This window comes from Neovison vison, chromosome 7 (assembly GCF_020171115.1).
Source record: "Neovison vison isolate M4711 chromosome 7, ASM_NN_V1, whole genome shotgun sequence".
Taxonomy (NCBI): Eukaryota; Metazoa; Chordata; class Mammalia; order Carnivora; family Mustelidae; genus Neogale; species Neogale vison.
This window is the reverse complement of record NC_058097.1, coordinates 55,808,949-55,833,000: the sequence shown is the minus strand read 5'-3', so window position 1 is coordinate 55,833,000 and position 24,052 is coordinate 55,808,949. Positions and strand designations below refer to the sequence as shown.

The following is a 24,052-nucleotide window of genomic DNA, read 5'->3' as shown; positions in this document are numbered from 1 at the left end:
GAGCGCCTGCGCAGACCCTGAAAAGCGGCCAGGGAGGCCCCGCATTTTCCTTTTCCGGTTGCAGCGCCTCGCGGTGAGGAGTTCTGGCCTACGTTCCAGCCATGCCATCCAAGGGTCCTCTGCAGTCCGTGCAGGTCTTCGGACGCAAGGTAGGCCGGGTGCCTGATAAGAGGGGCGGGGGGAGGCCGGGGTTGGCTGGGGCCTACGGGCAGGTTCTGAGGTCGACGTAGAAGCGGGGGACCGAAGCTCACGTGGCTCCGCTCTTTCTCCCTCGCTTTCCGCAGAAGACAGCCACAGCCGTGGCGCACTGCAAACGGGGCAACGGCCTCATCAAGGTGAATGGGCGGCCCCTGGAGATGATCGAACCCCGCACGCTACAATACAAGGTGCTGGCATTGAGGGTGGGCGTTCGGGTTGAGTGGAGGGCTTTAGAGAGAGGTGTTTAAATAAATGGGTTCTTGGAAATCCTTGGTCTTGGAAGCTGAGGGAATCTGGTATCAACAATGGGATGTTTAGAAGCTGAGTTGGGGACAGAAAAAGGGTCATTTGGGGGGGCGCCTGGGTGGCTCAGTCATTAAGTGTCTGCCTTCAGCTCAGGTCATGATCCCAGGCTCCTGAGATCGAGCCCCGCATCGGGCTGTCTGCTCGGCGGGAAGCCTGCTTCTCCCTCTCCCACTCCCCCTGCTTGTGTTCCCTTTCTCGCTATGTTTCTCTCTGTCAAATCTTTAAAAAGGAAAAAGGGCATTTGGAGATGGAGTTGGATTTTCAGGGGGTTCAGATATTGTGATTAAAGTGGACAGAGTGAAAACTTGGAGATTGAAAGGGTGACTTCAGAAATGGGACATTTGGGGTGCCTGGGTGGCTCAGTGGGTTGGGCCTCTGCCTTTGGCTCAGGTCATGATCCCAGAGTCCTGGGATCGAGCCCCGCATTGGGCTCTCTGCTCAGCGGGGAGCCTGCTTCCCCTTCTCTCTCTACCTGCTGCTCTGACTACTTGTGCGCGCTCTCTCTCTCTCTCTCTCTCTCTCTCTCTGTCAAATAAATAAAATCTTTTTTTTTTTTTTTTTAAATGGGACATTTGGGGTGCCTGGGTGGCTCAGGGGGTTAAGCCTCTGCCTTTGGCTCAGGACATGATCTCCGGGTCCTGGGATGGAGCCCCGTGTCCGGGCTCTCTGCTCAGCAGGGAGCCTGCTATCACCCCTCTTTCTGCCTGACTCTGCCTACTTTTGATCTCTGTCAAATAAATAAATAAAATATTTAAAAGAAAAAAAAAACTGGGACATTTGGAAGCCCACTCATTTGGGGACTGCAAGGTAAGGGGAGTTTGTGCGGCCTGGTTTTTTATAGTATAGTAAATTAATGGCAGATGTGTGTCGTGTTTACAATCTAACCTCTCTTTTTCCCTGTTAGAGTATATATTCTCTGAAGACAGAAATCAGTTGCTTTCTTAAGACATTTTGTTTAAAAGTAGGGTTTGGTTGTTGTAGGTGCTTAATAAAATACTGGAAGAACAGGAGAATTTGGGTTTGTTGTTCTTTGCTGTGAAAGGGGTTCCTCCCCTGCCTGTTTTGGCCTTAGTATCTTCAGCTCAGAATGGAAAGAGCAGTATCTGGTTTTTTGCCTTTTTTAACCTGTGGTGTTACTTGAGTTAAGTAACATTTTCTCTCAGGTTCATTTATAAAAGGGATAATTTCTATCAAAGGACTGTTGTGAGGATAGAGTAGTTTGTCAGTATAAGCTTCTTGGTGTATGTGAGAACTTACTTGTTTTTTTCAGAGTGTTGCTTTTACTTTATTAGTTCCAATTATTTTTTAATTTTACTGATGTTGAAATGCAACGTTAGTTTCTGTCCCAGTTTTTTTTTTCTTTTAAATATTTTATTTATTTATTTGACAGAGATCAAAAGTAGGCAGAGTCAGGCAGAAAGAGGGGTGATAGCAGGCTCCCTGCTGAGCAGAGAGCCCAGTAATAAAAGTCCATATCGGGGCGCCTGGGTGGCTCAGTGGGTTGAGCCACTGCCTTCGGCTCAGGTCATGATCTCGGGGTCCTGGGATCGAGTCCCGCGTCAGGCTCTTTGCTCAGTGGGGAACCTGCTTCCCTTCCTCTCTCTCTGCCTGCTTGTGATCTCTCTCTGTCAAATAAATAAATAAAATCTTTTTTAAAAAAAAAAGTCCATATCATTTCTAACTCTGAGAAATAACATTTGTGTTGTAGGTTTAGTTAGAATTTAATATGATGGTGTCTGAGATCCCTTTGTATTATGGTTTGCTCTTACCAGCTGCTGGTTATACAAAGCTTTGGTTTGTGTGGCCTCTGTTGAGTGCTGGGGACACAGCAGTGATCAGGTAGCCCCAGGCCCTGCCCTCACAGAGGTCCTAGTCCAGTGGAGGCAGCAGACTGGACTCAGTACTAGACCCTGCTCCAGCATAGTCTGGGTTGAGATTGGGGAATCCAGAGAGGGGTTCTGCCTGGATAGAAGGATTGGGACAGCCTTGGGGAAGATGAAGGTGGGAATCTGTGAGCTGAGACCTAAAGCAGGTAAAACAAAAACATCAGGCACCTACAAAAGATCTAGAGCTGGAAGGGGAGAGCATGGCATAGGTGGTTGTTGTACTGTTGTAATTTGGAAATGGGATGCCCAGAGGGCTGGGCAGAGTGCTCAAGGGGGGAAATCCAGAAAAAGCACTGGACGGGGCTTTTCGTGGTTTCTGAAAGCCTTGGTGGCTGGAGAGGTTGGCCTTGTTGAACTAAAGTGCCAGCACTCTTAAGAACAAGTGCTAGAGATGGGGTTTCTGAGGCCCCAGAGGGACACAGATGGGAGGGCCCAGCTCAGGTTGCCTTCAGCAGTCTCTCTTCAGGCTTCCAATCTTCCCTGCTCCCCTGCCTATGCAGAGGGGTCTGCAGTGTCAGCCTCCTCCTCGTCCACAAGTGCTCTTACATCAGTTGTGGTAGAAGTTACTTGGAGAGAGAGGAGTCGGGTGCTCAGTGAGGTAGCACTCAGCTGTCACGGTTGTCATCTAAAATCCTGTCGTGTCCCTTGCTCCTCTAGCTGCTGGAACCTGTTCTGCTTCTAGGCAAGGAGCGATTTGCTGGGGTGGACATCCGAGTCCGAGTGAAGGGTGGTGGTCACGTGGCCCAGATTTATGGTGAGTTCCAGGAACTGTGGGCATGGTGGTGGGGAGGTGGCTCTGAGAGCAAGGCCCTATTCTTGGGCCTTCACAAAGCTGACAACACTCTCGTGCATGTATTTCCCTCACAGCAATCCGCCAATCCATCTCCAAAGCCCTGGTGGCCTATTACCAGAAATGTGAGTGAGCATGGCTCCTTCCGGACGGGTGGGTGGGTGGCAAGTGGGGGACCAGCCCCTCCCCCAGCCCAGTCTTTAGCCCCAGAGAATTGGAGGGCATTTCCATGGCTCTCTCAGTTCTCATTCTCTTTTCATTCCCAGACGTGGATGAGGCTTCCAAGAAGGAGATCAAAGACATTCTCATCCAGTATGACCGGACCCTGTTGGTAGCTGATCCCCGGCGCTGCGAATCCAAAAAGTTTGGTGGTCCTGGTGCCCGTGCTCGCTACCAGAAGTCCTATCGATAAGCCTGTCGTGAGGATGAGGGTTCATCTTTATAATAAACAATTGTTACGGGATTTAAGGTTTCAAAGACTGCTTTGGTGGTTTTTGGTGGGTCTTGGACTGTAAGAAATGCAAAAATGCCCCAGCCTGGATTGTAAACTTATCCACAAGACAGCACTCTAGGGTCAGTGTGAATGGGTGGGAGAGGCAGGTGGGCCCAGTCTCCCTGCACCTCCAGTAGAGTCTGGTCTGGGGAGTTCTGGGCTATTGGTTGTGTGGGGTGTCCTTGTGAGTTTGTCCTTTTTCAGTCCATTTGCCACTGTCGAAATGGCATGTCGAGGAGCAGTAGAAAGTGTTAAGATCAGTGAACTAGAATACGGAGACAGGAGAAACCTCCTGGGTGCATTCTGAAGTCAACCACTAAGGGCCATGCTGGATTAGAAAGCAGTTTACCCTAATGCCAACCTGTAGGGAGATAGGCTTGGGATGGGGGGGGGGATTTCCCCCTGACTAGTTTGATGTTTCAGGATGGCAGTACTCCTGAGGAAAGGTTCCCAGTTAAACTCATGGTGGTGATTGTCTATACAGGGCTCAGAACGTGTCTGAGACCTTAGCTTTAGTACCCACCACGTAGTAAGAGCCAACACTTAGTGGGCTCTTGGTTGCTATTCCTGGGCTACACAGGACATTTCCATTGTCAAAGTTCTGTGGGACAGTACTGGTGTATGTATAGGGAAGTGAATGTTGCTTGTGAATTCAGTTACTTTGTGCCCCCCCCCCCCCCGGGTCTTTGCAGGAAGCCAGTGAATGTCATTGAGTGGAACGTGCATCTCCACCCACATTAGCCCTTGAGCCAGCCTAACTACCTCAGCCATCTGTCCCCAGCCTAGGGCCCACACTCCTCTCCCTGCTGCCAGGGTACTGGCAACAACACTGGACATGGAAGAAGGAAAACCTTACAAATTTTTTTTTTTTTTTGTAAAAGATGGAACTTGAAATTTACTGTCCAGTTGCCCTTTTTGTCTCTGCCCAGTCAGTAGAGTAGGCCTGTGTGGCTGCCATGGCTGGGCTGCAGACAGGAGAACATGGTTCATTGTGAGGCCAGTTCTGTAGGAGGGCACAGATCTACAGGGAGCGTACACGGATAGTGCTGCGTACAGATGGACAGTGGGGTTGATTAGCTGGGCTGGCACCAACTAGGTTCCCAGCTAAGCATTGTGCCTATGAGGTTGGTGGCAGGCAGAAGTCGAGATGTTAGCTAAGAAAGTTAGCCTAGTGGCCATGAAAACTGTAGCTCACCAGGCTCTTCATGGGAGATGTGGTTAATGGGTTAATGGTTTGGCTGTCCCAAAGAGGGCAGCAGGGCACTACCCTCCCACTTTTGAGCCTGATCGAACTGTGGCTCTAAGGACAGCTAGGCTGACCTAACAGCGGGCAGATTAGTGGACCAAGAAGGAGTGTATCCCGAGGCGCTGTCAGCAAGGACTGTGAAGCCGAAAGCTAGGAGCCTGGCAGGTGTCAGGAGTCCTGGAGTCCAGGGGTGGGGAACAGGAGGGGCCAAAGCAAGCCTGGTGTCCATGGTTTTCCTCCAGGGTTCGGAGACCCCCTTCCGAGGCTCCTGGCTCCCTGCCAGAGGCACAGCTGGGATGCATCTTGCATCTGGAAAGGCGGAGGGTGTTCGCCTCTCCTTCCCCACTTGAGGCTTTGGAGTAGACTGCCCCTTTCTCTCCCAGCCGCCTCCTCAAATACCGGGAATTCCGGCGCCACTGGGAGCCCAGGCCAGGCTGGGAACTTTCCTTCAGCTGGGAATGTGCAGCTGGAGGTGGAGGAGGGGGAGGGCAGCTGCTGGGCGCAGGCTGAGGAGGCTGGCCCAGCCCTAGCCCTGCTGGATAGCCCAGTAACCATCTGGTAAGTGACTAGAAGTCAGCAGCTGACATTTACTGAGCCAGGTCTTGTTTCTGCTGCCTTACGCAGCTAAGGATCACTTAGGGCCCTTCAGGCACTAGGCTGTAAGCCTTATCTCAGAGGGAAGGGGTTCCTTTTATCCATTTGGGCACAAGATAGACACTTAACAGTATGGACTCAAGCTAGACTGTGTGGATCGGAGTTCCAGCTCTGCTTCTGCCTAGCTATGTGACGGGGCAGACCCCCTTACTCTCTATTCTGTTTCCTCATCTCTTGAGGATCAGAAACCATCCTCATGTGTCTTTTAGGGACACTGAGAGGATTCAAATTGAATGAGTTCACATAAAGCGACTACTGCCATTGCTATGCAGTTAGTACTCAATAAACCGCCACTTTTTTTTCTTTCCATTCACTGTTCAAACTTCAGATTCCTAGGATGGAACTGGATCCTGGAGGTTCTGATTCCATAGGATGGAACTGGATCCTGGACCCTGGGGAATCTCTCTGGTAGTCAAACAGTGCCCCGGGAAGTGAGGCCATGCTCACTGAATTTACCATGATCTTACAAGCCAGGTACTGCTCTAGTTTCTCGGCTGGCCCAGCTGAGAAAACCAGACTCAGAGGATGTACACCAACTAGAAACATCAGGATTTGAACTCAGCTTTGACACTGGTACCTCAGGGAATTCCAGGGAAAATGAAATAAAACAAGGTGCTAAGTACAAGAGGTTTAGCATTCAATGAATGAAGCTAGTATTACCAAAGAAACTGCTTAAGTTATGCTGCTTGCCCAGCATAACACTGCTGGGAGGGGGCAGAATGATTCTAACATAAAAACCTTTGTCTCCGACCTGAATTTCTCTTAGGGGTGGGGACACTTGAGAGGTCCCAAACTAAAGTGAGGGAGTAAAAAGATCCAGTGTGTGTAGGTGGGCACAAGAATTAGAACATTTATGTGTTGGGGAGTGAGAAATCAGATGTGGAATGGGCTTTGCAGAATCCCAAACCCAGTTCACTCTGGTGTTAGTATAGTAGAATCTCTGAAATTTTGTAGTACCAAGACTCAGAAGAATCTGATTAAAGAGGGATGGACGAAGAGAGATCGGAAGGGATGGATGGATGATAGGGAACGTAACGTGATGGCACTGATGGATTAGATGGTTGAATGAGATGTAGGGATGGGTAAAGGACATATGGAGTAACAGAGGGATGAATGGAGAGGGCTGGTTGGACAAAATGGACAGGTGGGATAATGGAGGAATGGGTATGAGAAAGGGGGTAGGGCGATGGATGAATAGGGCAGAGTTGATTAAGTCATGGCATATGGATTGGAAGATGGGACATGGAGTTGGGGAGGAGATGGGACAGCCAGCCGATGGATATACATAGAGATGGCTGAACAGATGAGATACTAGCAGACACAAACTGGGTAAACTTCTAAGTTGACCTGGAACCAAGCTGCTTAACTGGGTTTTCCTGGATGGCATCAAGCAGTTCATAAACTATCTAAACGCAAACACCAAACTAATGGGCGGTTGTCAGTAATTTTCCAACAAGTTTGAGATGCCTCCTGTTTTCAGAACCACCGATTCATGCTGTGTCAGACCTTCGCATTCATTGTCTTGTCATCCACCCACTACCTCCAGAATGGGAAAATATACATAACTTCATAATATTAACAAAATATTAATGACATCCCCTTCCCCATACCTGCTGAGTTAGTCAAGGTAAGTAAAAAGGACCATTCACCAAAGCAGCTCCCAGGAGTTGGAAAGCTGCAGCAATTTCTAGACCTGTGCTCAGTGTCTGGACTTCTGGGTGAAGTTCTGAGGGTCTGCGGCATCCGGCTGAAGTCCTTGCTTTTCAAGAAGCCCCATATCTGGGCTCACATGTGGAAAGGGGCATCAGGAGCTCCCTGGGCCCTGCGAAGGCCCACAGATTCCTGGGCAGAGGCCAAGAGAGCAGGGTGGTTCAACCTGACCTGGGCCTTGGCTGGCCGGAGCCGCCCGCCACCCCCAACGTGGATGTTGACCGTGGTGGCATAGCTGAGCCTCTGGGCTGGGGGTGGTGGGGGCTGGGGCTGGGGTGGTGGTGAAGGGGCCCGCGATGCGGGGGCAGAGGAGGACCAGGGACCCCGGGAGGCCAAGGGGGCTTCTCCTCCAGACCCTTGCCGCCGAGCCAGGCTCTGGCTGATGTATGAGGCTGCCAGGTACCTTGAGAGGGCAGCTGCGTTGGGGCCCAGGAGCTGCCGGGTTGGAAGAGGGGGACTGTGGGGCGGGGTCAACTCTGAAGACTCTGACCTGGTGACAGGAGAGGCCAAGTAGTGTCCTGGTTTGGACAGAACCATGGTGGTCTGAGCCGGGGTGGAAAACAGGCCCTGAGAGTCCCGAGAGCCTCTCTGCTCAGGCAGGAGTGTCGGGGCTGGACCACGGACGTCGGGGAGGCTCCTCTGCTCCAACAACGGTGAATGTTTTTGGATCTGAAGGTCTGTGAAGCTTTGTTCCTGAAGCAAAGGTGTAGCAGATGGACCCTGGGTGTCTGGGAGGCCTCCCTGCTTGGGCAGAGGTGGGAGGGCCTGGACTTGGGTGTCTGGGAGGCCTGGTTGCTGGGGCAGAGGTGCAGCAGCTGGAACATTCGAGTTCTGGGGCAAAGACAGTGCGGTGCTGGCTGGGAGCTGATGGTCTAGGCAGCATTCGTGTGCAGGCAAGGACGAGGTGCCCAGAAACTGAATGTCTGAGGGGTCTTGGGGCAAAGACGGCGCAGCGCTGGCTGGGATCTCATGGCTCGGGGGGCCTTCCCAGGCAGCTAGAGGTGAAGCACCCAGAACCGGAACGTCCGGGAGGTCATGTTGTGAGGGCAGTGCAGCGTTGCCTGGGATCGGACGGTCCAGGCTGCTTCCATGCGTAAGCGAGATGTCGACAGCTTGGTCGCCAACACCAGCCAGAAATGGAACATCCCTGGGACCTCCTTGTCTGGTTAACGGGGTATTGCTCGGGCTCTGGCTATGTAGAGGACCTTCTTGCTTGGGCACAGTGACGGTAGCTAAAACTGTGACGTCAGGACAGCATCTCTGCCCAGGCAGGGCTGGGCTGGTTGGAACTTGGGTGTCCATATGGCCTCTATGCTGAGGCAGAGGAGTGGTAGCTGGACGCTGGACTTCCAGGTGGCCTCCTGGGTCAGGCAGAGCTGTAGCCAGCACCTGCACATCTGGGGGGTCTTCCTGCAGGGGCAAGGCTGTGGTGGCTGCAGCCATGCTCTGTGTGTTCTGGGGGTCTCCTTGCTCAGGCAGACGCCTAGCAGCTGGTACCCGGATGCCCAGATGGTCTTGCTCAGGCAAACTGGAAACAGAGAGACCCCGGCCACTCGGGCAGCCTCCCTGCTTAGACAAAGGTGTGGCAGCTTGAACCCGGGCGGCAGGACCCAGAGGGACAGACTCCTGGGCACAGGTCAGAGGGAAGGCCAGCTCACACACCAGCACGTGTCCAAAGGCAGGCAGAGGCCCTGTGTGCACAGAAAGAATGGAGTCAGGACTGAGGTCTCTATGGGGGCCATCTCTGCCAACCACACACCTGGACCTCACCTGGCTCAGCATGCTCTTGGGGCAGGCGGGGGGACAACTGGGGCTGGGCCAGAGCACGAGGCCGGCGGCGGGGGGCATTGGCCGATGCCCGGGTCTCGGCCCGCTGCATCTGCTGGATCCGCTCGCTGTAGAGCCGGGCTAACTCTCGCACCCGGGAAGCTGCCCTCTCCGAACTAGGGGCTCCTGCCTTCCCGCTCCCGCTGCCTCCGCCCAGATCCGAATCTTCCAGGATCAGCAGTGGCTCTGGGAAACCCGGCCGGGCCAGCTGCCCCTGCTCCAGAGCCCGCCAGGCGCTGCGGATTTCTGAACAAGAGCGGAATTCCAGCTCATCTGGGAATCCCTGATCTTGGGGGACATCCTGGGGCTGGAAGTCTGGGAACGGTTCCCCTTCTTCGGGCTCCTCCTGCCCTGCCCTGCCACCTGAGGAGGGTTCCCCCAGTTTTGCTGAGCTGCCTCCAGGGAACAGTTCTCTCCTGGTGGCTACAGCCTCATCGGGCCCTTGCAGAGGTCCCTGGAGCCATGAGTCACAGGGAAGGGCGGGAGCGCTGGCGAGACTAGGAATGTCCGGGACATTAGGTATGGCTGGAAGGCGGGGCATTTCAAAAACACTGGAAATGTCAGAGAGGCTAGGAAGGTGGGGAATCTTGGGAATTTCAGACAGGCCGGGAATTTCAGGGAGGCTGGGTGCGTCTGGACTTCTGCTAAGGCCGGAAACGTCGGGAGCTTCAGCCGCGCTGGAACTTTCGAGCCCTTCCAGGACGTGGAGCGGGGAAGGCCCCCGTTCGTCCATCTCTAGCTCCTCCTCCTCCTCCTCTTCTGAAGAGTCTCGGCCGGGCAGGGCTCGGAATGTGAGGGTTTCACTGTCGCCTGGCACCTGGGAGTCTCCAGAGAACTTGGGAATGTCGTGGGGGGATGGCGGCAGTGGGCACTGGGGAAGAGGCCAAAGATGTCAGGGCAGGCTGGGCCCCTGGCCCCCTGGGGCTATTCCCCTCCCAGCTGAGAGCCCCAAGGACACCATGATGTGATGCCCAGCTCACCCCTGGATCCCGGAGGCCTCTTTGGTTCAACAGTTCCAGAATCTCTTCAGTGATGGAGGTCCCAGAGGGCTCCAGCGTGGGGGGTCCAGTGTCCTCCAGGTCCTCAGGGGGTCCGGAAATTGGAACTGGTGGCTGAGGCTCTAAGGGGGGGTAGAGCTCCCCCTCACTGCCAGTATGCTGCAAGCAAGGAGAGAGGATGGAAGGCTGGAGTGGAGGGCCCCATCCCTTTCTCCCAGGCCCAGGAGTACGGGTCCGCAGACCCTGTCCTAGGGTGTTTCTTACCTTGAGTCTAGGCTTAGCTGGGGATGGAGAGATGATAAAGAGAAAAGAATGAGATGCGGGAACAAGGTCATTCCTTACAGCTGATGAGCTGCCTGTCACCCTGCACCCATGCCCATGGGACATCCCCTGGAAAGAGACAGACAGACAGACAGATGGGGCTGGACCCAGCTGGGCTGGGGCAGTCACTTACCGTTTGGTGGAAACATAACGTACGGCTCCTTTACTGGCTCTGGGGAGAGAACACAGTGATGTCAAGGACCCAGCTCCTACCGCATTCTCTAGTCAACTTTTAGGTGGAGGACACTCACCAGACTGTCTACGGCCACGGCGGGTAGCAGAGGGTCCTGGAGATGGAGCTGGGGGACAGGGAGATTAGAAGCCCATGAGGGGCCCAGCTCCAGGCTCCCGAAGGAGAAGGCTGGGGGTACAGTTCCTGGGGGAGAAGCCGGGGTGGGGGAGCTCAGGGTTCCATCTTTACCTGTGTTCCTTCGTCCAGGGGTGAAACTTCTAGCATCTCGAGGTCGGGGAGACCCAAGTGGGGGTGTCAGGGGCTCTGGGATAGGTTTACTTTTAGGAGCACCTATGGGGAGAAATTGGAACCTGATAATTGACTTTTCCTCGGGAGTCATGCCTCTACTCCCACATAATCCCAAGGCCCCAACTCACAGTGCAGGCTGTTTTCAAGGAGAACTTGTTTGGCCTGAAAGAGACAACGGTGGGAGTTGTGTGGCAGAGCGCCTGTCTCTGAGCGCCCCGGTCACAGTCCTGTTCATGGGTGCTGTACGCATGAGGCACCTCCCATGACTTGTGACTGTCAGTAATCCCCCCAACTCCGTGGGGTTAGTGCTGATTCCGCCAGGTGAGGAAACAGGGATCAGAGAGGTTGCCCAAAGTCACACAGCAGAGACATGGTGGAGCTGGGCTTTAAACCCAGGCAGCCTAACTCTGCAATTTATGGGTCATGGTCTAAGAGAGTCCCCTGCCCTCAGGGTTTTGCAGAGCTATGGTGGGGGAGGTCCTCCAGCTCGCTCAAGGCCCGTGGACATAGCAGGAGCTGTACCTTGGCAGGGATGGAGGCAGGGTGGTTCTCAAAAAAGAGACGCTGGAGACAGTGAATCCACAGCCTCTTCTCTTCTTGGTTCTTGGCCTGGGGGTGGGATGGGGCGGAGTTGGGAGCCGGTGTAAGGTCTAGAGGCGGAGGGGAGCCCTGACCACCCAGCCCCACCTTGAACCCACCTGGAGAAGGTGTCTGTGTTTGGGAATGGTCAGATCAGACACCTTGAACCCTAGAGGGTCTCGAGGACTCTCGCTCACACTCAGGTTGCAGCACTAGATGGGGGGGGGTGGACAGAAAGGGGCAGCAAGCTTAAATCCAGGCCCCCCAGATCCCCAGGCCCTCACCGGCATCCTGCTGGCCTCGCCCCTTATTAAACCTCACCCCTATCCTCGGACTCAAGAAAATGTGGCCCTTTTAACCTGGGTGGTTCCTCCTTTGCAGACCCTGCCACTAGCCCTCCCTGTAGGTACCCAGCTATAGGTATAGGTGATAAACCTTGCTGGGGACATTCTGGCCTCACCCCCAACCCTGAACTCACGAAGATATGGCCTTTGTAGGTGTACTCCGGGCCCCGGCGCTTGGCCACGAGCAGCATCCGTGAGAACAGAAAAAGCAGCCGCTCGCCCCCTCGAAGTCGGGGGCCACCCCCTCCGCCACCTCGGAATGCGCCCTCCAGCACCAGCTCCCCGAAAGCGCTGAGCTCCGGGCCAGTCCAGCCGCCCAGCCGCCGTTGCACTTCCTGCTGGGACCCCATCAGGTGCAAAAGGCACCGAAGTGCACACGCACCGAGACAGGAAGTGCACACACAACGAGACGGGGGCGTCAGCCACAGGGCTGTGCTGTCCCAGACAGCGCTCGGAGGCCGATGACCCCCACCAGAGGCCCTCCTGCCCGCTGCCCCCATCCAGCAGCCCCAACACCCCCCCCTCCATCTTCCGGGGCTCACCTGGAGGCGCGCCGCATGCTCCTGCTTCCGTTTCATGTCATTGATATACCAGGCAACCGCGGTCATGGACACGATGGCCTCTTCCACCATCTCGCGTCCCCCAGCGCCTGGGCCCTCTGCCCAGTGCTTGCCTAGCTCCTGCCAGGCAGTCCCCAGGCACCCAGGGAGGGGACAGAGATGAGAGAGAATGATAACGACAAAGAGGGAGAGAAACAGAAAGGTAGGGGCAGAGGTGGCGACCCAGTGAAGGACAGAGAGACACAGGCAGAGTCAGAAAGTGGGATCAGATGGCGCCAGTCCCCACCAGCCATAAGCCCCTGCCCCAACTGCTGTCCCAGCTTCTAGGAACTTGTCCTGGGTCCACCCTCCAGATGTCCCACCAGGGGGTCGCCGGACAGGACCTTGCCCTTGCCCTCCCCGGGCAGCCCCCTGGGGCCACAGCCCACCTGCAGCAACAGATGGTACTTGAGGATCCGCTGAACAGGTTTCAGCAGGAAGCTCTGCAGAGGCAGTGAGTGGCGGAGCTGGGCCTGGCGCTCCTGCAACCACAGGGCTGCGGGTGGGGACAGCGACAGCTCCCGGAGCAGGGCTAGGGAGCTGGGGGTACAGCATAGGTCAGGGTTGGGGGGTGGCTGGCAGCCCCGGGTTGGGGGTGCTGGGAGGGGATGGGGAGTGGTCAGGGTTGCAGGGGCTGGCTGCAGGGGCTGGGGGCGGTCAAGGGCAGCTTAGGGAGAGGTCAGTTACTGTCCTGGTCTGGTAGGGGTTGGAGCTGGATGGGTCGAGGTGAGGGAGGCCAGCTGACACAGCAACTCAGGGGGCAAGGCCTGGGGCCCGGCAGGAGCTCCTCACCCCTCACCTCGGGTAGTTCATGCAGTACAGCGTGTAGATGTCAAAATCCTCACTCTGCAGGTGACACAAGAGTCAGGGAGACCCAAGGTCCCAAATCCCGAGGGCCTCCCTCCTGCCTAGCCCAGGCCTGCTCCCTCTAACCCCCCACCTCCCGCCCCGCCCCAGGCCTCATCTCAGACTGAGCGCCCTCACCCTGACTCACCCTCTGCACAAAGCACTCAGCAATGCCCCCCGCGCTGCTGCTGCCCTCCAGGTCCTCCAGGAGCTCACTGTGAGGGAGAGAGGGCGGTGAGGGGCTGCCCCATCCGCGAAACCCCCTGTGGGAGGACTGGGGCCTTGGTGGCGGCCAGGGTCTCTCAAGGGGTCACCACACCCAAAGGAAGTCTTGCTGTGACACAGCAAGCTGCTCAGACTTTGTCCGTGGACAGCATCCTATTCCTCCGCTTGAAACACTGTCACAGCTGGCATGGGCCTGGGGTGGGGGTGGGGATCTTGTGATATGACCCAGGGAGAGGGGTGTCATAACCCTCAGGGCTGCAATGAGCTTAAGATCCTATTGCGATCCTGAGATCTTGGCATGCCTTCTCAGATCTCCTGCAATCATCCGCAGATCTCATGAAGACCCTCAGAGGGGTCAGGATCCTTAGACCCCAGCATCCACCTTCCTGGGTCCCGGCCAACCATCTGGTCTATCTGGGGTCGAGGGGGTTCCCAGGCCGAGACGGTCGCACGAATGCTCACACTGGCATGATCTTCGGGCCCCACGTGAGCCCTGGATTCATCGTGACCCCACATCTGACACAGCACTGAGACACATCTCAGGATTTAGGCCTCCTCGGGGTCCTCAAGCTCCCATCTACCTCACCCTCCATCACTCTGGTTCCTTGCTCCCCATCATGATCCCTGCCCCAAGTCACCACACACAGATACCAGCCTGGACAAGGCATTATGGGGCTCCAAGGTCTGGGTTAGGATACAGCCCACCATCCCTGACCCTACCCACTGGTACCCGTGCCCATCCCTCCCACCTCTGACCTGCTGAACTCGTAGATGTCCTCGATGTTGGCAAATAGCATGCCCACCTGCTCCGCACTCAGCCCTAGGACCCCACCATCCATCAGAGGGGCCAGGTAGTCCTGCGGGGATGACTGGGGTTATGGGTGCGGAGGGCTGGCCTGGGTTCCCATTGTGCTCAGGTGCCGGCGGGCCTCACCTCCACAATGCTACGAAGGTCCCGGACGTAGGCCCTCTCTGTCTCCACGATCTCTCGAACCACTCGCTCCAGCCTCGAGGGTTTGGCCAAACCTGGGGTTCCCACGGGTGACAGATGCAGGCGGATGGGGGGCCCTGGAAGGGGCTCTGGCCTGGACACTGAGCAGACTGGGGTGGGCCCTGGAGCCGGGTCCCCCTCAGAGCCCACCGTGCTCAGGGATGTGGAGCTTCCAGAACCTCGGGGGGAGGCCATGGCAGGGGTTGCAGGGCCTGCTGGGAGTGTGGAGCAGGAGATCAGGGGGTGTCCCCACCTGAGTGAGTGCTCTCAGCTCTACACTCATCCACACCACATCACTATCTTTCCCCAGGACTCCGGTCTCCTCTCCCCACTGCGCTGCCCCAGTCCTGGCCAGTCTTCTCCCATCAGGGTCTCCTCTGGGCTTCGGCTTCCACTCTTCTAATCCACCTCCATGTGTCAGCCTGGGAGATCTTTATTAATCTGCCCATTTGACCCTGTCACTTCAAGTGCTCGCGTCCTTCATGTCCTCGGGATAAAGTCCAAACTCCTCAGATCCACAGGGCCCTATGCAACGTGGCCATTCGAGGCCTTTCCATTCTGCTCTCTTTCCATAACCATACCACTTCTCACACTCCAGACTCCAGTCCTATTTGCCTTTCAGTTACTCAAGAAAAGCCCCTCTTGCCTCTGCACACACTGTCCCCTCAGCATGGAATATTCTTCCTTGCTTTTTCCAACTCATTCCCCCTCATCTTTCAATTCTGTTTAGATGTCCCCTCCTCCTTGAAGCCTGTCCCCTCCTCCATGAAGCCATCCCAGGCTAGGCTCCCACAGTGAGGGGATGGGGCTTTTCCACCACTCCCCACAACCCTGTCCCAGCCCTGACCATTCTACCACAGGTTTTCCCCTCTGGACTGTCAGCATCTGGGGATGGTTCCATCTGCTCTAGGCGACCTGGAGTTCTGTGTAGGCAGGGCTGGGATTGTCTTGATCACTTGTGTTGCCAGCACTGCACAGCACCGAGGCCAGCCATAGAGGTCCTCACAGTGCCTGGCCTAAAGGACCCAATGCCCAGCAGACCCCACCCTCTCTTGCACGCTCACCTGTCTGGCTCTCACACACAGCTGCGCAGTCACACACTTCACCTGTGGGGCCACGGCCAAGGCTAGGGCTGGGTTTGGACAGGCTCGGTCCACGGGCTCCCTCGGGCATGGCTGAGTGGCTCAGCGCCTGCTGCAGAGAGATCCCCTTCTTGGATATCAAGACCCCATCAGCCTCCCCACACTGGCCACACTCACAGATTAGGCCAGAGAATTGGGAACCCGGTCTAAACCCAGGTGGGACCCCCTAAGAGTAACTAAGGAGGCAGACGGAAGCACGGTGACAGAAACAGGGGCACAAGCGGCGATAACACAGAGAAAAAGATGGAAAGGTTGAGACAAAGAAGACTGAAGCTGGGAGTCTGGTCTGTCTGGGGCTGGAGGCTCAGGGATCCTGGGAACGTTTGGCTGGAGCCGAGGGCGAGGGGCAGGGCTGGGAAAAGCCGTGGGCGGGAGGCCGCGGGGTCCCAGGGGAGGGCGGAGGAGGCTGGGGGACCGGATGCCAGGGTCCTGCAGACGGCTCCCTCCCCCGCCCAGGGCTGCGAGTTGGGGCGCTGGCCATGAGCCCTCAACAAACCTCCCCTCAACCCCCCAGCCAGTCCCTCCGCGATCCGCTTACTGTCCCCACCGCCGCGCCGGGTCCCCTGCGCCTCCCCACACCCCTCCAGACCCAAACTCCCGCCCGCGCCTCCGCTCGCCCCCCGCCGGCACGCCCCCTCATTGTTCAGCGGCTGCGGCGCCGCCCCCTCCCCCAGCCCGTCGGGGCCCCTCGCCTCCCTCCCTCACCTCCCAGGGAGTCTCCAGCCCAGAACCGAGGTTGCTCGATTCTTATTCGACCCTAGTACGGTCCTCGGGGAGCCGCAAGGCCGGACTCCTGGGTCTCTGCAAGTCAGGGGCGTGAACTTCGGGTGTTCAGGCTCCGGGAACCACAATCCGGGATCTCTCGGAAAGGGATGTAGCAGTCCGAATTTCTTGGTCCTCTAAATGAGGGATGCTGGGAGTCCCGACACTTAGGTCTCAGATGGGGCGCTGGAGACCCAAATTCCTGAGTCTTCTAGATAGGGCCGTGGGGCGACCGGATTCCTGAGTTCCCCTAACTCTTGGAGCAGATATTAAACCATCTCCAGGCGGGAGCGCAGGGGAGTCCCAAATTCCTGGGTCCCCTTGAAGTGGTGGGCTTTTCAGCCCCAGACAAACTGGCTGGGGCGCTAGGAGTCCGTATGCCAAGTTCGGATATCTGGGCTCGAATATCTGGGAACCCTTGGAGGTAATCACCGGTCTGGGATCCTAACTTCTTTAACCAGGGTGCAGGAAGCTCGGCCTCCAGGATCGCGCGGAGTGATGTCCAGGACTCCCGGCTCCTCCAGGAGGGGGCGCTGGGCACCTGGATATTTGGGTTCCTTTAGCCTGCGCTTTGGGGTCTCTCAGGGCGCGGTACAGACTCGCTACTCCGGAGTCCACGACTTTGGACCCCTCAAGGCTCTGGGATGAGTACCGCTGGGCTTTGGCGGCGGCGGTGCGACATCTGTGGCGGGAGAGTCCGGTCCCAGCTGTGAGGCGGGGGGCGGTCGCCGGGGCCTTCCCCTCCCCCCCCAGCCACCCGGGCTCATATCCTGTTCCCGCCCGCGGGGGGGAGGGGCTGCCTTCCGGCCAGGCAGCCTTTAAAGGGTTAAGCCCCTCCCTCGTATCTGAATATTCATGAGAAGGCGAGTCCCAGGCAGGCTACGCCTCCACATTCCTAACGTCTCTGAGACTTTTCCCTTTTACAGCAAGGGCCTTCGGGGCGTGAGAATCCGGAACTGGAAGCGCACTCTCTCCCATTGGTCAACCAAAAGACTCTTATTTGCATATGCAGCAAAAGGCGGAGTTGTCCAGCTAGGTCACGTGGCCAAGAACAACTGAAGGACTTCACGACGCGAGGGTGCGGCCGGAGCTCCAGTGGCGCAATCGGTTAGCGCGCGGTACTTATACGACAGTGCGAGCGGAGCGATGCCGAGGTTGTGAGTTCGATCCTCACCTGGAGCATCTTTTTCCTCTTAACCTCTTTTTACGAATTTATACATCTTATAAATCAACCAAAACATCTACATCCCCACTTAGAGGAATGAACGTTTCGATATTCGGAGTTTTCGGGTTGGAACTCCTGGAACTCTACCTCCCGGGAAGTGTGTCGCGGGGAGGTGCCGTTTTCATCCCGGCCGCCAGAGGGTGGTATCGCCTCTTAAACGCTTGAGCTTTTACTTGGGTTGCAAATCTCAGTTTAAGACTTCTTAGATGTGTGAGGTCCTCCGCAAACTGTATGGCACTGCCTCTTTTTCCATATTCCTGTGTTGGACTTTTTACCAGCTATAATTGCCATATAACACCGTATTAGTCCAAGACATGCAACATGGTTCGATATATGTATAAATTGTGAAATGATTACTATAAGTTAACATCAATCACATCACAGTTAATCGTTTTTCTCTCCAGTGTTTTGGGGTTTTTTACTCTCTCTTTTCCTCCCTTTTTCTGAATTGTTTTTTTTTTTTTTTCCAACAAATGCTAAACAGCACTATATGACTGACTCCTGTTTAGGGTTTAGGAATGAGCAATACAGCGAAGACAAGACAAAGTCCCGGCCCCTGAGGATTTTACACTCTAGTGGGAGAGGCAGGTTTCTATAAGCATGAAAACTACATCTTATATGCCTGGTAGTGGTGAATATCACGGAGAAAGTAGAGTTGGGAGGATGAGGGTGACAGAGATTCACTGTGGGTTGTAATAATAGTAGTCAAATACCATTTCACTGAGGAGACATCTGAGCAGAGACCTAAAGGCGGGGAGTAAGCCATGGAGATACCTGGGGGAATATTCCAGGCAGAGGTAGAAGCCAGTGCAAAAGCCCTGGGGCTGAAGCAGCAAGTCAGGTATATTGGTGAGCAGCCAGAAAGCCAGTGGGACTAGAGCAATAGTGGCCAAAGAGCCAGGCCATGTAAGCTGGTGAGGACTTAGGACTTTGCCTTTTATGTGATCTTACCGACTCAAGTGTTAGGTCAGGTTCCCTGTGGTTGTCTTGTTGGGGAGTGGGGAGAGACTGAATGTAGGCCCTGAGCCATTAAAACCAGGAAGGGGGGGCGCCTGGGTGGCTCAGTGGGTTAAGCCACTGCCTTCGGCTCAGGTCATGATCTCAGGGTCCTGGGATAGAGTCCCACATCGGGCTCTCTGCTCAGCAGGGAGCCTGTTTCCCTCTCTCTCTCTCTGCCTGCCTCTCTATCTACTTGTGATTTCTCTCTGTCAAATAAATAAATAAAATCTTTAAAAATAAATAAATAAAATAAAACCAGGAAGGGGGTGTTAGGAAGGTTCAGATGTTAGATGGTGCTGGGTAGGACCAGGGTGGCCTCCGCGGGAGGCAGGTAGATCTATGGAGAAGGTGAATCAGACAGAATTGCTGCTGGGCTGGGGTGTGGGTTTGACAAAGAGGAGTCAAGGGGACTCCTGAGTGTTTGGCACTGATAGCTGGCGGTAGGGATCATTTTCTCAAATGAGGTTTTTGATCTTAGAAGGGGCAGAAAATCTCTTTTTGCTAAGGGAAGGACCAGAGATCTGTTTCTTGTTCTTTCAGTGTCTGTAAATGTCTCTGCATGGCACGTTCTTACTTTCTGCCTCCCCAGTGTCTTTGGGTCTCCGTGTTTCTTTTACTCCAACCCGTTCCTCTAAGTCTGGGGATCTGAAACCTTTCCCAAAAAATGAGGGGAAGGGCAGTTTCCGGGAAGAGGAGATCAACGGTCAGGGCCTGCCAGTGGGCAAGGAGAGAGAGGCAAAGAAGAGAGGGCAAGGAGGCACGAGGAAGCGAGGGGAGAAGGCAGAGGAGGGGAAGGGGTTGGAGAGGGTGAACACCAGCAAGAGGGAGCAGGGAGGGGTTGGAGAGGGTGAACACCAGCAAGAGGGAGCAGAGGGGTGGGGAGGAGAGGTGGAACCGAGGAGACAATGAGTGAGTGAGAGGCCGGGAGGAAAAGGGTGGAGAGGGGAGGAAGTGGGAGGAGAAGGGAGAGGAAGAGGGGAACTGAATAAGAGAGAGGAGGGGGTCAGGGACAGGGTAGTGGGGGCTGGAAGGGGAACCTGTTAAAAAGGGGAAAGGGAGAGGACTACTGGGGGAGGGGAAGAGTTGGAGAGGGTGAGGGGGGAAGACCGGCGCAGGCGGGTAGGGGAGGAGGAACTGGCAGGGGGGAGGGTGGGGAGAGGAGAGGGAAGTCGGGGAGAGAAGAAAAAGAAGGGGGAGAAAGGGGTAGAGGGGGGCGGAGGAGGCGGCGGAAGGGGGGCGGGGCGCCAGCGCTGACGCGGGGCGGCTTCCGGGCGCGGGGCTGCGGGCTCCCCCGCCCCAGGGTGGTTCCCGCCGCCTGTTGCCTTGTATGGTCGAAGGACGCCGCAGTACCCGCGGCCCCGCCCGACGCGGCCCCGACCCACAGTAGGGCCTGGCGGGCCCGACCCCCACCCCGACCCCTCCTTGGAGCGCGAGCCCTCTAGCTTCCAAGACCCCCAAAGGGCGAGATCCCGCAATGCCGGACTTCTCTAGTCCCGACGGGCCAAGACTCTGCAGTTCCGAGGTTCTGGGGCCCCGGAAAGCCAGAATGCTGCGTTTTGCTGCCCCTGTAAGTTTTCGGAGACACCGAGAAACTAGAATTCTAAGTCGCAGAGACTACCTCGCAGATCTGGAATCGGGCTTTCAAGCCGCCTCCCCAGGGGTTCCAAAAGCCTGAGTCCCCCGGGCTTTCACGTCCTGGAACGCCGGGTGGTAGGACCCCCGGACGCCCCGACTTTAGGGATGCCCCCTCCCCCACCCGCCGCGCCACCCTCGTCTGTCCTGGGCTCGCGCCCCGGCACATTCCGTCCTCTCCGCTCCGCCCCGCCCCGCCCCGCCCTCCTCCCTCGGCCCCGTGGGGACGGAAACATGCCGTCCCCGCCCGCGCCCGGCCGCGAGCTGGGTCAAGGAGCGCGGCTGGACGGGGGCGCCCGCGCCCTCACGCCCCGGGAACTGGCTCTCCGAGTTCCTAGGGTGACCTCACCTGGGCCCCACCCTCTCAGGTGAACGGCCGGGCCGTGTGACGTCACTTCCTGCCAGGTAAGCGCCGCGGGCGCCTCGGTCTGCGCGGAGGTTTTGGAGAGCGGTAGGTCTTCCGCACTTATCCTGCTTCTGAGAGCCCACGCCACCCTCCCCGCTCTTCACTGCTTCTAGACCGCGGAAAACCCGGGATTCCAGTTTACACACAGATTCCTTTTATTTAAAAACTCCAAAAACCACAAAAATAAACTTTCAACAATATATTACTTAATATATTATTATAGTATACTTATAACAATAATTATTCCATCGTTTCCAATATTACAAAAAGGAGGAAGAAAAATACAAGGGAAGCAGACGACCCATATATATAAATACTATAAAATCTAATAGAATAAATAAAGTCGTCATAAATAAGGGGCCCAATGGGTGGGTTGGGGGTGTTTGGCAATGGCTTTGGCTACTTGCTTTTGGAGGGAAATTTGAGCACCAGGATTCCCCCTCAGGGGGAGGCTCCAGTCACCACCAGGCACCGGAACCTCAGGGTCTAGGAGAAATTGGAAGGGGGCAGTGGGAGCCTACTATTCACAGCATTGGGAAAGGGAGGGGTGGGTAGAGAGCTCACTGCCTTCCTCAAATCTGCTACATTTTTTTTCTTTTTACAAGACCCCAGAAAACACTCCGTCCCCCAACACCATGAACACAGCTTGCACACTGGGGACCTGCCCCAGCGTGGGGTCAGGGGAGTGGGTTAATGCACTTCGGAAGGTGGGGGAGGCTATTTGATTGAGTCCCCGGGTTACCCGGAACCCCCAGCAAAAGAGAAATGGCCCCCTTGAGATCCAGCTGATCTGTACCGGGTGGGGCACTTGTCACTCAGACACCGAAATTCGGTTGAAGATGGGAAGTCGCCGGGGGGCTGCAGCTGCAGGCGGCTGGGGGGGCCCAAAAACCCCAGCCTCGAAGACAGGTGAGTCGGATCCCCCCAGGCTGCTGCCACTGCTGGCATATTCATCAGGATCAGATCCCAGAGAGTGTGCAGAGGGGCTCCGAGCCAGGCCACCCAAGGGCCCCCAGACGCTATTAGCGGTAGCCCTTCGACAGGAGGGGCAACAGGCTGGGGTGGGGTCCCTTCGGGCCACTGGGGTCCCAGGGGCAGCAGAAAAGGCAGAGGGTGAAAGTGGAAGGTCCCCAGGTGGTGGTGGTGGGGAGCTGGAGGGAGAGAAAGAGCAGGAAGACAGGGAAGGGCCTGCCAGGACTGCCGGTGGCGGTGATGTCCGGCGGCCGGAGGGCAGGCCTGAGAAGCTGATGCTTTGGCGCAGGACAGGGGGGTGGCCCGGGGCAGCCAAATCTTCATTGAGGTTGTGGATGAAGTGGCAGCGGGAGCCGTAGGGGCAGCGGCCCTGGAGGTAGAACTTGTGGCAGAGTTCGGTCTTGTATTTGGGGTGGCGGCTTGCCTGGCGCAGCTCCCCCAGACCATGGGCAAACTGGCACTTGGCCCCATAGCGGCAGCGCCCGCTCTCCGAGAAGGTCCGACAGAGCTCAGTCTTGTACCGGGATGAGGTGGTGGGGGTTGCAGTAGGTGAGGTGGGTGAGGGCGACAGTTCAGGGCCCGGGCGGGGAGCCAGGGGGGCGAAACCCGGGGGTGGCGGCACCCAGCCACAGCTTCGACCCTCCACCAGGCTGGTGGAACGGCCAGGCAGGCGGGCACCCACCCCAGCCGGGTTGTTGTCGGATGAGCTGAGGCTCCAGAGTCCGGAGGAGGACCAGGTTGGGCTGGACTCGCTCTCTCCGTGGTCAGATAGCAGGTCAGTGCTCACCGACAAGAGGCTCTGTGGGAACAGGGATTGGTTAAGACACCGAAAATGCTGGGTGACGCCCCACCACAACTGCAGGGCACCTAAGAGCTTGCCAGTCCGGTTTGTGGGCTCCTGGCCTGAGCCCCACCTGCGCACATTAAAATATGGGTGGCGGATCGCAGAGATCCCGATTTGGACGTTCTGAGTTTCCTCGCGACAGGAGCCTATCCCGAGGGATCCAGGCACCCCGGCTCCCCTGACTTGATCCCTGAATGGATCAAGAGCAGAACCCCAGAGTCAGGCAACACCACTGTCCTCCCAATTTCGAGCCTCTGGGCCCCTCGGGATCTGACCCCGCGCATGGGGTTCTCCAGTTTCACAACCGGAGAAGCAGACAACTTAACCCCGGAATCGGGATCTCTCCGGTTTTAGAGTTCCCAAAGTTCCCCGCTGGGTCAATGGGTGGAGAGACATTAAATCGGCTTCCCCTTACCCCGAGACTCCAACCCCAGAAACGCCTCCGCGCAAAACCGCGCCCTGAGCAACTACCAGGGGGTAAGCCAGGTGTGGGGCCATTTCCGCCTCCAGACAGCCCGGGTCTGAAAAAAGTCCTCCAGCTTCCTTTCTCCAAGGCCACCCCACCAGTTTTGGGGCGGAGACCCGAAAGTCGCGAGCTCCGTCTGCACCTCCCGAGACGCGCACTGGTCTGAGAAGGGAGGCAGGGACCCGGGGCCGGAGTGTGCTACCCTCCCGAGCTGCGGTTTGAGAAGGGAGCCGGAGGTCCCGGTCCCGGACTTTTCGGCGCTAGTGAGCCCTAGTTTAAGAAGGGAGTCAGGCCAGAGGGCCCCAGGGATGTCGGTCGGCGGAGGCTCACCTCGTAGATGGCGGAGAGATCCATGGCGGCGCGAAAGGCCGATGGGCTGAGGATCCGGCCAAAAGTGGGAGCGCTGAAGTCAGGCTGCGGTTGGTTGGTGGAGCAGTATTTTTATAGAGCTAGTCGCAATTCTTGCTGGGAATGGTAGTCTTCTTACGTCTCCGGCCCATAGTCAATAGTACAAAGCAGACTACAACTCCCATGTGACAGAGTGCTGTAGCGCCAAAGAACCCGGGCGAGGAGAAAAAGTCGGACAGGGCAGTTCCTCTAAGTCTCCCTGAACACCGGGAGCATCTTAGACCCAGGGCCCCGACTCACCCGGATTCCCGGCTCTGGCGTCGCTAGTGGCTCCTCTCAGTGGCGGCGGTAGCGGCACGAGGGGGAGGTGCGAGTAGCAGCCAACCGCCACCCGCAGCCCCGCAGCCAATCAGCGGCGGCCGGGGCGGTGCAATGACCTCACCGGGTTCTACTCTGTTACCCCTCCCCCATGTGGTTGTTGCTGTCTGTAGCCGGGAGTAGGGAAGTTTGGGGGGGGAGGGGAGGAGAACGAGTGATGTCACCTTTCCCCCGCTTGATTGGCTGTAGGGTGGCCGGGACTATAACCAATCAACAGCCTCAGAAAGTCCGGCGCGGCCCCGCAGAAAGCCCTGTTGCCACCGGGAGGGGAGAGAACGTGCGCGTGTGGGGAGGCGCGCGCTGCAGTGGAGTAGTGAACGCGCGGGGCCCGGGGCTTGGGGACCCGGGGGGACAAGTCTTGTCTTCCAAGACTTTGGCAATTAG

At 56.7% G+C, this 24,052-nt stretch overlaps 3 protein-coding genes and 1 non-coding gene across 9 annotated transcripts; 2 read left to right on the top strand and 2 right to left on the bottom strand.

The window, feature by feature from the left end:
* Window positions 1-3,643, top strand: RPS16 (ribosomal protein S16). Of its 2 annotated transcripts, XM_044257287.1 has the most exons (5): window positions 31-149; window positions 285-386; window positions 3,048-3,144; window positions 3,258-3,305; window positions 3,447-3,643. In XM_044257287.1, the coding sequence occupies exons 1-5, from the start codon at window positions 102-104 to the stop codon at window positions 3,590-3,592; spliced, it is 441 nt and encodes a 146-aa protein (XP_044113222.1). In that variant the 5' UTR covers window positions 31-101; the 3' UTR covers window positions 3,593-3,643. The 2 variants fall into 2 exon arrangements, with proteins under 2 accessions (XP_044113221.1, XP_044113222.1); XM_044257286.1 differs by having other exon boundaries at window positions 1-149; window positions 3,048-3,305.
* Window positions 3,644-7,003: 3,360 nt separating this feature from the next.
* On the bottom strand, window positions 7,004-17,138 carry PLEKHG2 (pleckstrin homology and RhoGEF domain containing G2). Of its 5 annotated transcripts, none has more exons than XM_044257278.1 (19): window positions 16,342-17,138; window positions 15,559-15,688; window positions 14,438-14,709; window positions 14,260-14,360; window positions 13,427-13,493; window positions 13,232-13,278; window positions 12,822-12,972; window positions 12,376-12,513; window positions 11,968-12,168; window positions 11,609-11,701; window positions 11,433-11,519; window positions 11,039-11,072; window positions 10,851-10,952; window positions 10,681-10,728; window positions 10,563-10,601; window positions 10,373-10,389; window positions 10,091-10,267; window positions 9,054-9,981; window positions 7,004-8,974 (listed from the first exon to the last, which is right to left on the bottom strand). In XM_044257278.1, the coding sequence occupies exons 2-19, from the start codon at window positions 15,665-15,667 to the stop codon at window positions 7,359-7,361; spliced, it is 4,227 nt and encodes a 1,408-aa protein (XP_044113213.1). In that variant the 5' UTR covers window positions 15,668-15,688; window positions 16,342-17,138; the 3' UTR covers window positions 7,004-7,358. The 5 variants fall into 5 exon arrangements, with proteins under 5 accessions (XP_044113213.1, XP_044113214.1, XP_044113215.1 ...); XM_044257279.1 differs by having other exon boundaries at window positions 14,438-14,706; XM_044257280.1 differs by having other exon boundaries at window positions 14,438-14,706; window positions 15,601-15,688.
* Window positions 17,139-17,487: 349 nt separating this feature from the next.
* Window positions 17,488-17,580, top strand: TRNAI-UAU. Its single transcript is given in 2 exon segments — window positions 17,488-17,525; window positions 17,545-17,580. It is a non-coding gene; the product is annotated as a tRNA-Ile (tRNA).
* A 3,264-nt stretch (window positions 17,581-20,844) lies between these two features.
* Window positions 20,845-23,378, bottom strand: ZFP36 (ZFP36 ring finger protein). Its single transcript, XM_044257275.1, has 2 exons — window positions 23,273-23,378; window positions 20,845-22,431 (listed from the first exon to the last, which is right to left on the bottom strand). Exons 1-2 carry the CDS (start codon window positions 23,294-23,296, stop codon window positions 21,472-21,474), a joined length of 984 nt encoding a protein of 327 aa, XP_044113210.1. The 5' UTR covers window positions 23,297-23,378; the 3' UTR covers window positions 20,845-21,471.
* Between the last annotated feature and the right edge of the window lie 674 nt (window positions 23,379-24,052).

Coding starts and splice junctions, on each gene's coding strand:
- ZFP36 (XM_044257275.1), bottom strand. CDS start 23,296: ATGGATCTCTCCGCCATCTACGAG. Junction 22,432..23,272: donor ATCTCTCCGCCATCTACGAG/GTGAGCCTCCGC, acceptor CTGTTCCCACAG/AGCCTCTTGTCGGTGAGCAC.
- PLEKHG2 (XM_044257276.1), bottom strand. CDS start 15,667: ATGCCCGAGGGAGCCCGTGGACCGAGCCTGTCCAAACCCAGCCCTAGC. Junction 14,361..14,437: donor ACCTTCGTAGCATTGTGGAG/GTGAGGCCCGCC, acceptor TCATCCCCGCAG/GACTACCTGGCCCCTCTGAT. Junction 10,729..10,850: donor CCCTGGACGAAGGAACACAG/GTAAAGATGGAA, acceptor CCTGTCCCCCAG/CTCCATCTCCAGGACCCTCT.
- RPS16 (XM_044257286.1), top strand. CDS start 102: ATGCCATCCAAGGGTCCTCTGCAGTCCGTGCAGGTCTTCGGACGCAAG. Junction 150..284: donor TGCAGGTCTTCGGACGCAAG/GTAGGCCGGGTG, acceptor CGCTTTCCGCAG/AAGACAGCCACAGCCGTGGC. Junction 387..3,047: donor CCCGCACGCTACAATACAAG/GTGCTGGCATTG, acceptor TTGCTCCTCTAG/CTGCTGGAACCTGTTCTGCT.